This window comes from Anneissia japonica, unplaced genomic scaffold (assembly GCF_011630105.1).
Source record: "Anneissia japonica isolate Jap-2015-1 unplaced genomic scaffold, ASM1163010v1 scaffold21_len1647178_cov195, whole genome shotgun sequence".
Taxonomy (NCBI): domain Eukaryota; kingdom Metazoa; phylum Echinodermata; class Crinoidea; order Comatulida; family Comatulidae; genus Anneissia; species Anneissia japonica.
This window is the reverse complement of record NW_022750455.1, coordinates 1,466,468-1,482,737: the sequence shown is the minus strand read 5'-3', so window position 1 is coordinate 1,482,737 and position 16,270 is coordinate 1,466,468. Positions and strand designations below refer to the sequence as shown.

Here is a 16,270-nt window from a genome sequence, read left to right as displayed (position 1 = left end):
TATATATGGCCTATATAATAAATAATGAAACAATATTAGTATTGTTGCTTTTAATTGAGCAACAAACAATTGAATCGATGGCATGAATTGTGTACATATTTGAGTATACAGAATTAAGAAACGAATATCATATGTATGAACTTTAGAAATTCTTCAGTGGAGGAAACCAATTTTCGACCTATTCTTATATAAATTATATATGTATACATATTTAAGATATATATATATATATATATATATATATATCATCATATATATGTATTGTAATATAACGTATTAAAATTATAAGATGCGTAATACAGTAGTAGCATTGATAAAAAACTGGTTATAGATTTGTATTAGATAATTTTTTTAAAATTCACGTTGTTAAAATGTATGTTGTTTTTTATTGCCATTTGTTCCAACTCGCATACTTTTTTATGCAAAAGCCTGTCAATCATTTGTCATCGATATTAAAATATATTTCATGTTATTTCCAAAGTGATGGTATGTATATGTGTGGTAGTAGGCCAAGTCTATGGAAAGCAAAGTGTTTTATTGTTTTAATTTTCAAACTAGAGCAGTCACTCGATAGAGAATTTAACTCGGCGGTCAATTGATTGTATAATTTACTTAATACCAGACAAAATGAGTTTTTTGCACTCCGATTCTCTCTATAAATGTATACATCGTGTTGATGTTATGAAGTTGAACACCAAACATATTTTCCATCTACCGTGGAGATAAACGTAAACATATAATAGAATTGGTGAAGATTTCAAATAGTTCACCACAAAAGTGAGTAAAACTAAACTTAAAATCACCGATAGTTGAACAAATAACCCATAACGTAACTTTTTTGAGTCTTCAGTGCGGCGTTTATTTAGAATAGAGTGGCGTTTATTCTTTATGTTCCAAATTACGGGCGCCATCCCTTGTCATTGGAGATACATGGCGGAGCTTGTATCTTCGGCAAAGGCACGGTTACGACGACTATATGAAAACAATGTGATATATGAGTCTGTCTTGTCCATCATTTAAAAAAGCTGTTTATTCTATATATTTTTTGAATTGATGCCAAATACAATAAAATATACCAGAAATATAGAAAAACTAGACATGCTCCTTTTACGCTGCAGTAAAAGCATAGCCTCCCTACAAAGTGATTCTTCTCCGAGAATTGACAAATAAGAGTTTGAAACTAACCATGAGACTTAACAAACAACATTAAAAAAAAAAAAAAATAAATAAATAAATTACAATTTCACCTTAATTACAAAAAATATTGTTTATGGGAATTATGATAGTATTTAGCATAAATGTCCTGATTAGTACCAAAACAATAAGGGCCGTCTTTATTACCATCTTGTCTTGCATTCTGCCAAGTTCGAAAACCAATCGGACTTACCAAACTTTAGTTATGGTAACTAGCCTAAATTACCTGATTACTGAAATATTAATTATGCAAAGTAGTAATTAGTATATTCGTCTTATTACCATCTTGCATTCTGCAAGTTTGAAACCAATCGGACTTGCAGATTAGTAATCGTGGTAAACAAACAATAACCAACAACGACAGGGACAACATGAGTAAGAACACATGTGAAAACAACAGCCTCCTAAGAGCTTCTATCCAGCCGGTTTTCCACTGCAGCAGAATTTATTCGCGCGAATCAAAAGCATTGTTCATGCGCAAGCGCATTCACATTTCTATCAGAGTTTCGCTCCAGCGAAATCAGTACAGTAGTTCGAACTGTTCCTACTTTTTCCGAAGCGAAAAAAGTGCGCAACCAATCAGAGCTCAGTGACGTACACACAATTAATCAATCTGGAACTATTTTTATTTACAGTATGTGGTGATTTATCACCAACAGCACATCAATTAAGGAGATGATGCAAATTCAGCGCACCAGTAACATAAAATCAATATTCCAGCAAAAAAAAACAAAAAAAAAAACAGACGATAGAATACCGTATTTATTCGAATAAACGCACCGGGCGATAATTTTTCTTTGAATAAACGCCCTATAAATGACTGTTAACAAAACTAATGGAAGAAACAGCATTCTCAACACATTCTATTAATATTCTACTCCAGTAGAATTAAATTTTGTCTAACCTGGTTGGGATTAATAAGTCCTTTCGATGACGCACTAACACATTTTGATCGTAATTATGTGTTGTAAGGCGTTTATTTGTGTATATGTATCAAAAAAATAAACACCCCCCCCCCAGTCAAAACCATTCTCAACAATAAACGCCCGGGGCATTTATTTGAATAAATACGGTATTTATACGAACACTGTTTTTAGATCAATGTGATGATTATATATTTTTTTAAATTCTTATTTTAATAATTCTGGCAAAAACAATACTGTATAAAAATATTAAAAATACAAAAAAAAAAAAAAAAAAAAAAAAAAATCACAAACATAAAGAATAAAGGTAAGCCTGGAAACAGCAAAAGCATAACCACTGTCATCTTAGAGCACTGGCTGCTCCCATAAATAATCTAATGGATAAATATTGCAATACAATGTAATGAATACATTTTAATATATGATACCCCTTGCATAGTTTTAATTGCCTCCAACCCCTGTTGATGTACTGAGCCCTGTAACAGACAGAAATATATTTTCAGCCTCCACCGAAAATTTACATAATCGCTGGTGTTAACCACATTCTTGTCCGAATGACACAAAAAAGTAACAAATATTACCATGCTTTTTACAATTTGTTATATATTGTAACATGTACAATGTAACAATATAATATATTTTCATAATCATTCCGACAAGCCTTTTTGATTCATAGAGGCAAAAATGATGATCTAATGGTCTTGTGTCTTCTAATTATCCATCTAATGGTGTTGTGTCGTCGTAGTATCTATCCATTTCATACCACATAATACATCGACCTTCATAGTAAAACAATTTTGGAGGAATATTTCAACACTACAATCAGTAAACATTCTATTCTTGACCTATATTAAAGAACAGGTCATAGATTATCAGATTTACGATAATCTGTTAATCTATCAATTAGAAATTTTTAGAATGAATTAAATACATTCTTTTCTGATTTGGCACATCAAAATTTTACAACAAACGTATATATTTATAAATTTTATTTAATTACAAATTATATACAGTACATTAAACACATTCAAGACTGCATAACAGTTGAATGTTACAAATTTCATCTGACTAATAACAGGTTTCTAATAAGTTGTGTTGTTGATGTTGTTCATTATCAACCTTTCATCAACAATGCCAGAAGTTTAGCTCGTGTTTTTGGCATCAGTTGTAGCTCCCAGCCATTTTTACCATTTTCTGCATTAGATGCAGCAGCATTCATCATTCGTTTCTAGACTAAGTGAATTTCGACCCACAGCCAACAGATAAACATGCCTGAAGTCCCTTATATAGAATATTAAATAAAGTCTACTTCATCCATTTGTTTATTTCTTTATAAACATATACAAAACATCCCCACTCCTCCCTCCAATCTGACAGAACCAGTGGTGGCACCAGCTGGGGGACAAGGGGCTTAAGTTCCTCCCCCGTCGGACAGAGTTCGTTGGGCAGTCAGACCATAAAACATATAAAAATAGGCCCGCACCAAGGCAACACATGTCTGTCACTGTCTGAAAGTACAATTTCCGGCCATCCAGAGGTTGCTATTCTTAAAAAATCTCATTTGGGAGGGGAACCCACTCTCAACCCCTTCCCCCAGCTCGAGCCTATGAGTTCAAGTCTCCCCTGTCGGACAACTTAGTCCCCCCTAGAAAATATATCCTAGAGCCACCACTGGACAGAACTGCTTTTGTAGGTTTATTATCTATAGAGCTTTGACAACTTCTGATAATAAAGCTGGATAGTTTTGATCGATAGTAAGAGATGGCAGAGAGAGTGTATTGTCACCATCCCTAACAGACACTACAGAGAGATGTGCAAGAGGTGTTACTGCCTGGTTTCCTCCTGTTTCAAGGGATAAACTTGGAAGAAGACTTTCAACAGACTGCACCATGAACGGGTCATCCCCTACCAGATTTTTGTTACGGTCAGTCCTATTCACTTTCTTTGGTCTGAAAAATAAAGAAAATAATATTGCATAACATTGCTTCCTACTTCTTCCATCACATACCACTCTCTGTCTGTGACCACATACCACATGGAATACTCCTTCATAAAAATCGACTGTCTCCTATCAACCACTTTACCACATGCCACACCTCCCACCAATGTGCCAATCTACCCACATCTGCAAAGAGACAGCAACATGACTCCTTTGAATCACCTACCTTCCCCTCTTGATTATATTACTACTTTTCTTTTCCACATCAATAACATCAAACATTACTACTTTTCTTTTCCACATCAATAACATCAAACAGGCTATAGAGAAGATCAGTGTTGGCGGCAGTTGTCCTGATTGTTCGTATAGGGCGCCTTGATTGTTTAGGCTCTTTTTTCTCATCACTGTTTTTGTCTCTCTCATCTGGTGGTGTCACTGGTCTTACCTCTGTTAAATTTAACTATTTGCTTAGTTATTAATATTTCAGCAATAACAATGTCATTATTAGTAAAAGTTAAAGAATAATTAAAAAATGATGATCATCTTCATCATAATGATGATAAAACAAATATAACAACAAGGTTAATGATAATAAAAATATTTTATAGTTAAATGATAATATTTAAAATAATTAGCAACAAAAATATTCTTATCAAATGGATGCTATTAATAACATCTTTATTTATTATAAGAATTGTAGATTATCAAATTCTGCAAAATGATTAATTGAGCAATTTAATCAATTGAAAAAAATGTCCTTTACCACTCAAGTCTTCGTTTGTTTTTTCATGCTTCCAAAGAGGAGGAAGAACTGTGTAAGTAGAACCAGGGGGCAGTGAAGCAGGACTGTTGGGCTGTTGCCAGAAAGATTGTGGTAAAGCACGTCTCCGCATAGGCATTGGGTCTACAGAAATGATAATGTTTAATTGTAACTATGATAATGAATGATAAACAAAATGTATAAGAAACAAAATTAATGTATTTATAACTTAGCCTCAGCATTTCCACCCCCATACCGTAAAACCTCAAATTGAAATCCAGTGGGCTTAATCTCGAGAAGCCCATCTCGAATTGAAGTCCCCACTCTTTAATTTGCAAAATTAGCCTCGAAAAGATGCCCATCTCGAAAACAAGCCCCATGGGCTTCATTTCAAGATAGCATAAGCTGCTTATCGAGATAATACAGTATATACACTGTACATGAATTTCAAACACAAAGTAAATTAAAAACAAACTTGGTTTATACAGTAGTTTAGGTGATTTAATGTCAGTTAAATCATGGAGGAAATATATTAATATATCTTATCTTAATATATTTCCTCCATGGTTAAATACACACCATGATACAGATTGATGTTACAGTGGCTGCATTTATTGTTTTATAGGACAAATTCACAAAATTCACAACATTCATTTTGAAAAGAAGCCCCCCCACCCTCTCTTTAATTTGCAAAAGTAGCCTCGAAAAGAAGCCCATAACAGAAGCCCATCTTGAAAAGAAGCCCATCTAAAGTTTGCAAAAAAAAAAAAAGAATTTGAGGTTTTACAGTATATTTATTATAGCACATCTAGATGGCTAGAAATGGCATTCTCACACATAAATTTAATTTTTTACAAATTTCTTGTTCAAGATGTGGAGGGGAATGAGGTCAGCTGTCTTACACCCCACCCTTCTTGATTTTTACTGGGGACAGTGTAAACAGAAACTTATTGGTACTCTAGTCTAATTCAAAATTTAATTGACCTATGACCTATGTGTAGGAAGACAGGAGGCATCAAAAATACTGATCAAACATTATTAATGCTTTTAAGGAGGATATGCTTGTAAAGTGTAAATCAATAACAACAGTAGTAATACATCAACAGTATGCAAACACAATGAATTGACATTGCTTGACATCCTGCTATACTACTATGCTTCACTGAATAATTAAAAAGGCTGAAAACATACATTTTTTGAGAAAAATGCATTGCATTTCAACATTAGAATTCAAACCCAAAATACACATACTAATTACTAAATGACAATAATAATAATTACAAATAATAACCACTAAGCAAATGCTCCACTCTAAATAGATTTCATTATGAATAATTACATAAAATATGAAATATACATTACTATATAATGACATATATTCAGGGGTATTTTTGGCTAGTAATATAATAAAAAGCAGAGAAAAATTGTGGGTTGACAGCAGAATTATACTAATAATATAATTAATTTAATAAATATAGGAAAATTAAACTTAATGACATTAAAAACAAATAATAATAATAATAAATACAATAAAATTATAGGCCTAATAATGATGATGAAGACAATGGCCAATGTTACACCAGTCTTAAAACTTCTTAATTCTTGGATGTTATTGTCTTAATCCAATCTATCCATACAATATTAAACATCAATCACATTTATGAATTGATCAGACTGATGTAACAGTTGTAGTAGGCCACTGCCTTTTTATGGCAAACTGTATAATGTACCTCTCTTTGGTTTGAGCTGCTTGTTTACAACATGCTTCTGACTTCCCCCTTCACTTGACTGAGGCTTAAATCTGGTACTTGCTATGGCAAATTCACTTGAAAACGGCTGCAGTTTTAATTTTTTTTTAGTTTTTAAAAGGGTATCTTGCTTTTTTAACTTTATATCTTTTCCGTGATTGTTAAATCCTGGCGGCCTTACGTAGATAGGACCGCTTGATGTACTGCTGCTCGGTGATGATGGGGGTTTCTCATCCAGGTCCAAAACTTCCCCTTCATCAGATTCAGAACTAAGAGGTGCCGGTGGACCTCTTTTCCCACCATTTCCGTAGAGTAGTTTTGTCTCATGATCCATATGTTCCTTAACATGAATCGTTTATAGACATTTAATGGATTAGAATAAGAATACAACTGTACACTTTTCTCGATGTTGTCATGGATTGCAACGCGTAATTTCAGTAACAAAGGAGAGTATTTCGCGGATTATTCTCACATTTCGCGGGGTTTTCGAGGTTGTTAAAAACTTTTAAAAATCCAAGGAATGAGTCACATTATTGTTTTATAAATGACAGTAATTGTAACACACAACGCTTCTTGCAAAAGCCTTGCACTAATGCTAGTCAGTTTTCACACGTAGCCTAGTTAGGACGAGTTGATTCAGTACAAGCACATCATCACCATCACTTGGAACTCTCTCAAAACAATAGGATGATGCGACAGTGCTTTCTCGTCTTCCGTCCCGATAACCACGAACGAAAATAGCTTGATCTACTATCTATGTTTTATATTCCACTAAGTTTATCTGTCATTACCGTCAGACAAATGATATACGGTAAATACTTAGCCTTGGCCTAAAAAGCAACAACATAATAACACAGCCATGTTTCATTATCTGCGAGTTTATTTCGTTGTTATGTGTAAACAACTCAGTAACCAAGTTCTGTATTTTTGACCTGCAATTACAGATGTCCTCCCATATGATTGGTCAATAGACGTGACACATGAGTAGATTGACCTCTGTCATAAAAAAAAAAGAACCGGCTAGCTAACATGTCAATCGTCGGCGGCAGAGAGAGGGAGAGAGTGAGAGTTGGTGATAGGTACACTTCAACTACATGCAAATTGACAAAAAAAATTGATGTAGTTTTATGATCAATTGGTACTAGGCCTAGTTATATTTATATTAACAATAAAATGTTCATGACCAAAATTCTTTTTTCAGGTTCAATAGCTGTTTCGATTTTAGAAACACAGTTGTTTGTATTCAGTCGATTTAGGCCAAGGCCTTTGCGTTGTTTGCAAACAAAAACACCGGCGGCAGAAGGAGGATACGAGCCTCATATTTCTTCTACTGCTGGTACTTGTATATTTCAGAGGTCCGAGCCTAGGCCTAGACACAGGGTGTTGAATTATCCACTCAGGAAGTACCACTTGTTTGATAAATCAGCAGTAATAATGATGACTGAGAATGAAGATGAATGCGATGTGCAAATATGCAGGTAGGTCTAGATGTGTATAAGAGACAGTATATATATATATATATATATTCTGGCTCTTCAGATAAAATTGTCTAATTTGTAATTTTTTTCTATCCATGTCATGAAACCCTAGTAATAAAATGTCTAATCAAACTTATGGTTGAATCTTGTAACTGTATTTTTGTTTTACTATATATACTGTAATTTATTCTGCTGTTTGATTTGTGAATCAACATAGTGTCAGTATGCTACCAAAAGTACTGAAACTGCATTTGTTATTTGTTTAGGTTAATGAAACCAGATGATGCAAATATTGCTGGCAACGTGCATGGAGGAACAATCCTAAAAATGATTGAAGAAGCGGGAATAATTGCCAGTACTAGACATTGCAATAATCCAGCTCATATGGTAGGTTTACAGCTTTATCCACTCTAGGAGTGGATTCATGGGCCGGGGTATAAATAGGCTTTAACTCCACTCCCAAAAAGATTATCAACACGTTACTTTTTTATGACTAACAGCTAATTTAGTAAGTTGGCCTGAATAAACCTTTTATTTAAAACCATACTTCTATTGTGGGATTTAGCTAGGAGTGGATTCGAACCATCTGAAATTTTGGTAGTTATACATACAGTTTGCCCTCCAATTCAAGACCACTCTTGGGACCTGAAAATTTGGAGTTGTCTCAGAGTTGGTCTCTAATTAGAAGGTTAGCTTTGTGTTAAAACAAGGATTTTAACTGTTACCAGGATAGGAAGCTGTCTAACTTGAATTAGCCTTATGTGTGGTATTGTTATGCTAATGAGCCAGATAAGCACAATCTGCACATGCTCAGAAAAACAAAACTTTCCTTATTATATTTGATCAGTTGATACACTTAAATTTAGCGTTAGAGTACACCATTAATAATCATCACCAAATTGATATGTTTATGTGAATAGTTCTAGAACCGACTAAATATACAATGCCTTCTGGTTTTTTTATATCTTAAATAGAATGACGAATATGAGCCGAGTGTTTCTGCATTGGTACGTGTAGAAACCACTGACTTCCTCCAGCCCATGTTCATCGGAGAAGTTGCAGAACTACGAGGGAAGGTAACCTATTCAGCTCCTCACTCTGTTGAGGTCCAAGTCATGGTCACAGCTGAGAATTTATTGAAAGGTCAGCACAGAGGGCAGCATATAACAGCACATAACCTTTAACACATTCTTTTTTTGAAGATTGGCTGTTCTATTCAACTTGGCTCCTCCTCATTGAATAAATTTTTTGTATTGCACAAATAAAATCATTCATTATTTGTATCATAATACACAATAACAAATTCATTCATTCATTTGGATTTTTTTATAATATGTAATGGGGTCTAACTTTCTTTCAAATTAAATAGTCCACTTTCAACAATTGAAAACATTGTATTAGATAGGGAATACAATGGAACAAAATTTTGGGTTAAAAGATCAAGGAGGTGATGGAATGATATTGCCTTTGTTATTCAGTATTCTGAAGCTATAATTTATATAACAATATTTAATACAATATAAAACAAACATTTGTAAAATGAGAGTATGGCAATAGTAAGAAAACATTTACAATTTTCAATAAGATAATGATGTTTTTTTGTTCTATCCTGATTTTTAATTACTTTTTCATTCAATACAGTTAATCACTTGTGAAATATCGCTTTTTTCAGGTACAAAACGTTTGACCAATTTTGCAACGCTTTGGTATGTTCCAATGAGTGCTGATGAAAAAGGGAAGGTGTTACCTGCTCCACCTTTGAAGTGCCCTTCCAAAGATGTTGAAGAGGCGGGACGTGCTCGCTATGAGGCACAAAAAGCCGAGCGAAGAAGAATTGGGCTTGGTGGGAGACCAAGCCTTCTCATAAAATCCAATGATTTTTATGATGATGATGGTTGGTATTCTAAATTCTATGCCTTTATTTTAGGTTAAATTAAAATTGAGGTTAAATGAAAAGTTTACCAGTTTGTCTAGCTGCCAGAGAGGAGGCCTCTAGACTCCCCACAAGGGGTGTCACCTTTGGAGCCAGTTGATGATGAATAATTTCATATTTGAAGTTGGAAAATCATCAACTAGTTTTGAGACTTGAAAATTGTTGACAGCTCTTTTGTTTAAACAGAGTGAATTTAATTGGATGGGGTCTATGATGATTATAATGGTCTATTTTTCCCATCGGTCTCATTCTTCCCATCTGTTTTCCAATCTAAATCTTCTGAAATTATACAATATTAATTTAATCCAGCAAAAGGTATATTTGTATACTCCGCCATGCATTCGATCCTCCCCAAGCATTTAAGTAACATGTTTATGCCTAATTCTTCTTTTCACAATTATTGTACGCGATCTAGAACTGATATTCACATCCCTAATCACAACACAAACTATTTCCAACACAATGTTAGATATACAGGCCCCTCTATTTGGAACAATTTACCATTCTCAATTACCAATGCTGTCTCTGTCAGAGCTTTTTCTAATAAACTGAAAAAACACATAATCTCAAATTATTAAATTTTTCTGTGGTTGAAATTCATCATGCTGTTATTGAGCTGCTTTCCTCCCTTTTTTTTCAGGCCTGCCCAACACAAGATGTTTGTTTTTGCAAACAACTTCTCGGGTCCTGGCCTTCTTCCAATTTTTGTTCTTTTTGTATTTGCAATTTTGTATTTTCTTGTACCTTTGGAAGAAAATAAATGTTTTGTTAAATTGAATTGAAAATTGTTTGAGGGAGCTGCACCACATTGATACTGATTTAATCGTTTGGCTTTGATTTGTGTCTCTCCTGAAGTTTATAACTGATTTAATCTTTTCTGCAATGAGCAATTCAATTTTTTTTAATTTATTTAAAAAAAAATTATTTTCCAGGTTGTTTTCCCACAGACAGTACTTTTTAATATTCTGATATTCTTTAGACACATTTGTTGTTCAGCTGATTCCAGACTCTATTGATTGTCAATATAAAATCATCCTGGCTTACCGTACTCGCGCGAATAAGCGCCTGGGCACTTAAAATACTTTTTTGCACTTTTCGAGGGGCGCTTATTCAAACGAGGCGCTTATTCGAACGGGGCGCTTATGAAAACAGAGTGAAAATTGAGGGGGCGCTTATGGAAATAGATGAAAATCAAGGGGTTCTTATGAGAACTTATTAAATTCAAAAGGCATATTTTGAATGAAAAGCATTATAAAAGGACATCAGGAAACCACAAATTACGAATGGTGGTGCGACGGAATAGATATTCGTCCAGAGAGCATGGCTTGTCATGACAAGAATGTTGTGAGTACAGTATTACGTACAGCAGAATAGCAGATGAAATTAGTGGTGGTGGTTAGCTTGTTGGCCATCGGGCGATTGAGAATAGCAGGCATGATCATTGCATATTTTCTTGAAATCTTAGATTAGAATATGTTAAAGGTGCAAATTGTCTGAAAAGGAGTAGGACTAGGCCTAGACAAATGTAAGAAGAGGAAAGTTGGAAATACTGTCTGTCCTGGGAGCTCATCTGTCCAAGATAAATATCCTCATTTTGATATTGACTAAAGGAGAATGTGATTCCACTCCACACCTCAAATCATGCCAACATCCACAGGCCCAGGATTGATTGGATTATTGAGGGGGCGTTTATTCAAATTAGAAGGGGGCGCTTATTCAAACGGGGCGCTTAAGTAAATTTTCACGTTAATAGGGGCGCTTATTCGAGAGGGGTGCTTATTCAAACGGGGCGCTTATTCGCGCGAGTATGGTATATGAATATCTAACTTTACAGGTCTATAAACTATTACTTGGAATAAATATAAATCTTTTATTTGTTGAATATCTTTCCAGGTTCTTCAGAAACTCTCACTGTATCCCACTCAAGGTCATCTCTAATCCATTTGGTTGGTCCGTCTGATTGCAACACATACGGGTATGCCTCTGGCGGTGTCACAATGAAACTAATGGACGAGGTCGCAGGGTGTGTGGCAGCCAGGCACTGCAGGACAAACATTGTCACTGCATCCATGGACGCCACCAACTTTCACAAGACGGTCAGATTAGGTAATTATTTTAAAACTTACGATTATTGACTTAATACTGCAAATATATAATGCAATAAAACTGTTGTATAATAGAATAGTATAACAAATGTGACCGGTTCTGGCGAAACCAACCGTTTGTTGGAAAAATTAAATATTGAGTTTTTGGTATTTTTAGATTCTGCATGTAAAACAGTGTTTATTTGATGGAAATTGGTTGAGTATTAGCGAAGTTATGAATATTCAATTTATTGGATATCAGCCATGGAAGTTTTGAGAAAACAGTTTTCAAAGATTCCAAAATCAATAGATTATTATTAAGATTTGTATTTTTTAAACAATTTTACTATACTTTTCAGTTAGACTTAGCAATTGATATTTTAAAGAAAATGTTCTTCAATATATCTTCTTTTATAAAATTTAAAAACCTGAAAATATTCAAAATTCTGACTCGTATTGGGTGCTCGAGTGATATTGCGACAAACGGCAAGTTTTGCCAGAGATGGTCACAAATGTTACATATCAGTGTTAAAGGTCAAATAGGAAGTTTTTGATGTGTAACATTAGGGAGCTTTTGATTGCACGACGACGGTAGGGCGTAGAACTTAATGATATCACAAAAGTCATCTGCGCATGCGAGAATGTTCAGAACGTTGAACGTGATCTGGGACCATATGCTAATTATCTGTGACATGACCAGCAAAAGAGTGTGATGGATGTTTTGTTTAGATTAGCGCTTTCTGTGACGAGTTGGTTTTTATGCCCAGGCGAATGAACTTTTCATTGAAACATTATGAATATAATTATGCATGCACACATACAGTATAAACTCATTGTCACAGTGTCATCAAACTGTCCCAGATAACTTGTCATCTCAGATCATTATATCATCTTCAGGCTCTCAGTCCATCCTTAACTTAGTGGAAATTTATCTCACAGAAAAGAAAAACAGTACAATATATAAATATTTATTTTTTTGTCACCAAGAATACTGTCAGAAATGAAGGTTTGGTGTACTGTATATTACTATATTATAATAAATTCAAATTATAGGTAGTATATGTCACCTGACTGGCAGAGCAACTTTCACTAGCAATCGGTCTTTAGAGATAGAGGTAATGGTGGACACAGAATATCTATTGGCGGGATCAGATGTCAGGGAGAGGGCAGTACATGCATTTTTCACCTACGTCTCCTTAGGGCCAGATGGAAGGACGCAACCTATACCACAACTCAAGGTCAGTTTGAAAACCACAGTTTTTGTATTAATTTTATAATAATTATAATAATTGTAATGATTGGAGCATGTATTAGGCACTGTATAATGGCTTCTTTTGTGAAAAAACCCCTCAGAATTCAGCTAATCAGCATACAGAAATATATTTATACTTATTATTTTAAATGTATCATGGAGAACCCAAGCATATACAGTACCACTACAATTTTGTTGCTCTTCAAAACTTAAAAAAAGAAATATCTTGACATTTTGCTGTGAATATAATGCAGCAGCATATCTTTAAGGGGCAGAGCTGCCCACCCCCCCTGTCAGGAAGATTAGAAGAAGACAATTCATCAGGGAGAATAAAAGATCATATGTAGTTTTTATATATTGAGTAGCCTAAATTGTCATAGCCCCTAGGGCTTTCTTGCCGGTACCCCTTCAGAGAGATTTTGAGCTACACTCAAATGTGCCCACTTACGATCAGACATCAATCCCCCCATGCCGGGCAAATTCTTACGGCAACACTGAACCCAATTACCCTACTAGAAATTTGCTTAGCAAAATAATTACCCAAGGAAATTATCTTGTACGACCTCAATTTTCCATGTAGATCCCCCTCACATTCTGAGCATGCCCCTACCATATTTACAACTCTATAGATATTGTTGAAATGTATATTTAGTAGTTCATAAAATTGCATTGAATTCTTTTAAAGGTACAAACTGAGGGAGAAAAAATCCGCTATGAGGAAGGAAAACTACGATACGAACAACGAAAATCAAAACGTGCTGCAAATAAACAGTCAAAGCCTTCAACTTCGTAATTTTAAATAACAATAATAACAGTAATAATAATAATATTAATAATAACAGTAATAATAATATCAATAATAAAATAAAAAAATTATTTGTTCCAGTTTCTTTGAAAATATTTTATTACAGTATGGCTGTTGTTTTTGCTGCCATGGTTCTTGTTTTGTTACACAATGAAATTAAAATTGAATACTGTATAGTAGTTGGTCTATACATCATAAAAGATTAATAAATGGTTGATAAAGAACAATACATGATTACTGAAAATACGAACTTTAAAACATGTTTTAATGAATATATGTAAGTTAATTTGCAATATGATTCTCTTTATTCAAATAAAATTTTTTAATTTAGATTGTCTTTATATTTCTTGGCATAGATCACAATAGATAGCAGATTAACACACCACTTAAGATTTTACAATGCAGAAATAACTTTTACTAAATAACCACTAACTCCTTGTGTCTCCATTTATTTATTGTTTTTACTTGTACTGAGTTCCTGTTCTTTTAATTCTTGATTTTATTCAAAACATTAAAAATATAAAAACGAAGCATTCAAAACGGCGGCTCTCCAATACTGTTTGTAAACAAAACAAAAATCAAAATTAACCGAAAAAATGGCCAAGGAAAATTCAATTCATAAATTTGTTCCAACATATGATGGATTTTATTTAAATGAACCTTTCTACCCAGACACTTATATGTTTTGTTGCCAAGGTCTCTCAAAACGATAGAGTGAACATACATACTGTAAACAAGTGCATCTTTGGGACAACACATGTTTGTCTGCCTTGAGCACAACTTGCAGTGAATATGTGCACTTTATAAATCTTATATAATACTATTGTGCGAGACAAGTGTATTCCCTGCCTTTGTTCTGATTGGTCAGTGGTTATGTAGGAGCGTGTGTGGTGCAGCGTGTAAGGTGTTGGAATCCTGATCATAAGTTCGAGACTGCTGACATTCGTCGCATTTCTTGTGTCCTTGGGCAAGGCATTTACTTACGTTTGCCTCTCTCCACCCAGGAGTATAAATGGGTACCTAGTAAGATGGTGTGGCATAGAACATATGTGGTTGTGCATGTAAACCAGCATGACTAGGGATACTCCTCAGGGAGCAGAGAAAGTTGCACAAAAATGCGCTGGTTTGCCAATCAAGTATCCAGTGACCTCGGAAATACCGATGCCAGAGCCTTTGTATATTATCTGGAATGTAAAAGGCGCTATATAAATTTGGATTCTATTTGAATCACACTCTGGGAAGGTCCATTGTTGGAAATGTAATTGCTGTAATTTCACTGCTCAAATATGTTTTTAACAAAAGGCTTTGGAGCATTTATTGAGATCAACTGCTAGGGAAGGACACATACAGTAACTAATAATTAAACGAAGAAGGATCATAGTGCAATTTATATTCAACAAAACATAATATACCAAGAAAGATAATTTAAAACATGTATACTGGATGAGAGAAAACTAATTGTAATTCACCAAAACTAATGAATATTATATAATTAATTATTAATGTTAGCTGCCTTTCATGGAAAGACAAGTGGCCATCAGAAAGACAAGGCTGTCCTGATGACTGATCACCAACTATTTAAATTGAGTTTTTAATTTTAGGGGGATTCATTGACTGAGTCAGGAATAGGGAAAGTCTCACTGGAAAGTTTGATGCAGCAGTAGCCTCTGCCACTGCCTAATGTTTCGGGTCTACTACCACTAGACTGTTAAGGAAGAAAACCTATTCCCGAAGATGTAACCCCTTACTCAAAAACAAGCTAGAGTTTAACAAAATAGAAATACCTACTATAGAATACTGTTAAAGCTTTGTAACCAAAAATGTCCCCATAATTAGGGGTCCCCTAAATAAGGGTTCACTGTAGTGGTATAAGATACGCGTTCCCTCATTTTGTGACAAAATATGTGTCCCCTTAATAGGTGTGTCCAAAAGGTGGGTGTTCTGTATTCTCACAAACAAATGAACCACCTTTACTATTTAAAAATGTTAATAACAGGATATATATATATATATATATATATATATATAGTTACATATAACATAAATCAAGACAGCCGCCAACACTGTTAAATCATATATAATTAATCATCAAAGAAAGGTAAATACAGTTAGATGTGTATAAGAGACAGATATATTTCTGTGTCAATTTTAAAT

The 16,270-nt window shown here is 34.2% G+C and overlaps 2 protein-coding genes across 5 annotated transcripts; one reads left to right on the top strand and one right to left on the bottom strand.

Moving 5' to 3' along the window:
* Positions 1–3,663: 3,663 nt before the first annotated feature.
* Positions 3,664–7,451, bottom strand: LOC117121396. Its single transcript, XM_033266599.1, has 5 exons — positions 6,547–7,451; positions 4,820–4,960; positions 4,374–4,503; positions 4,283–4,336; positions 3,664–4,066 (listed from the first exon to the last, which is right to left on the bottom strand). The coding sequence occupies exons 1-5, from the start codon at positions 6,896–6,898 to the stop codon at positions 3,820–3,822; spliced, it is 924 nt and encodes a 307-aa protein (XP_033122490.1). The 5' UTR covers positions 6,899–7,451; the 3' UTR covers positions 3,664–3,819.
* An 80-nt stretch (positions 7,452–7,531) lies between these two features.
* Positions 7,532–14,446, top strand: LOC117121393 (cytosolic acyl coenzyme A thioester hydrolase-like). Of its 4 annotated transcripts, none has more exons than XM_033266593.1 (8): positions 7,532–7,643; positions 7,766–8,042; positions 8,309–8,429; positions 9,017–9,185; positions 9,715–9,936; positions 11,869–12,081; positions 13,113–13,297; positions 13,997–14,446. In XM_033266593.1, the coding sequence occupies exons 2-8, from the start codon at positions 7,999–8,001 to the stop codon at positions 14,102–14,104; spliced, it is 1,062 nt and encodes a 353-aa protein (XP_033122484.1). In that variant the 5' UTR covers positions 7,532–7,643; positions 7,766–7,998; the 3' UTR covers positions 14,105–14,446. The 4 variants fall into 4 exon arrangements, with proteins under 4 accessions (XP_033122484.1, XP_033122485.1, XP_033122486.1 ...); XM_033266594.1 differs by having other exon boundaries at positions 7,572–7,643; positions 7,918–8,042; XM_033266595.1 differs by having other exon boundaries at positions 7,605–7,702; positions 7,918–8,042.
* Positions 14,447–16,270: the final 1,824 nt, after the last annotated feature.

Coding starts and splice junctions, on each gene's coding strand:
- LOC117121393 (XM_033266592.1), top strand. CDS start 7,738: ATGTTCATGACCAAAATTCTTTTTTCAGGTTCAATAGCTGTTTCGATT. Junction 8,430..9,016: donor GCAATAATCCAGCTCATATG/GTAGGTTTACAG, acceptor TATCTTAAATAG/AATGACGAATATGAGCCGAG. Junction 12,082..13,112: donor TCACAAGACGGTCAGATTAG/GTAATTATTTTA, acceptor TTCAAATTATAG/GTAGTATATGTCACCTGACT.
- LOC117121396 (XM_033266599.1), bottom strand. CDS start 6,898: ATGGATCATGAGACAAAACTACTCTACGGAAATGGTGGGAAAAGAGGT. Junction 4,961..6,546: donor GCAGCTCAAACCAAAGAGAG/GTACATTATACA, acceptor TCATTTCTGTAG/ACCCAATGCCTATGCGGAGA. Junction 4,504..4,819: donor AACAAACGAAGACTTGAGTG/GTAAAGGACATT, acceptor TAAATTTAACAG/AGGTAAGACCAGTGACACCA.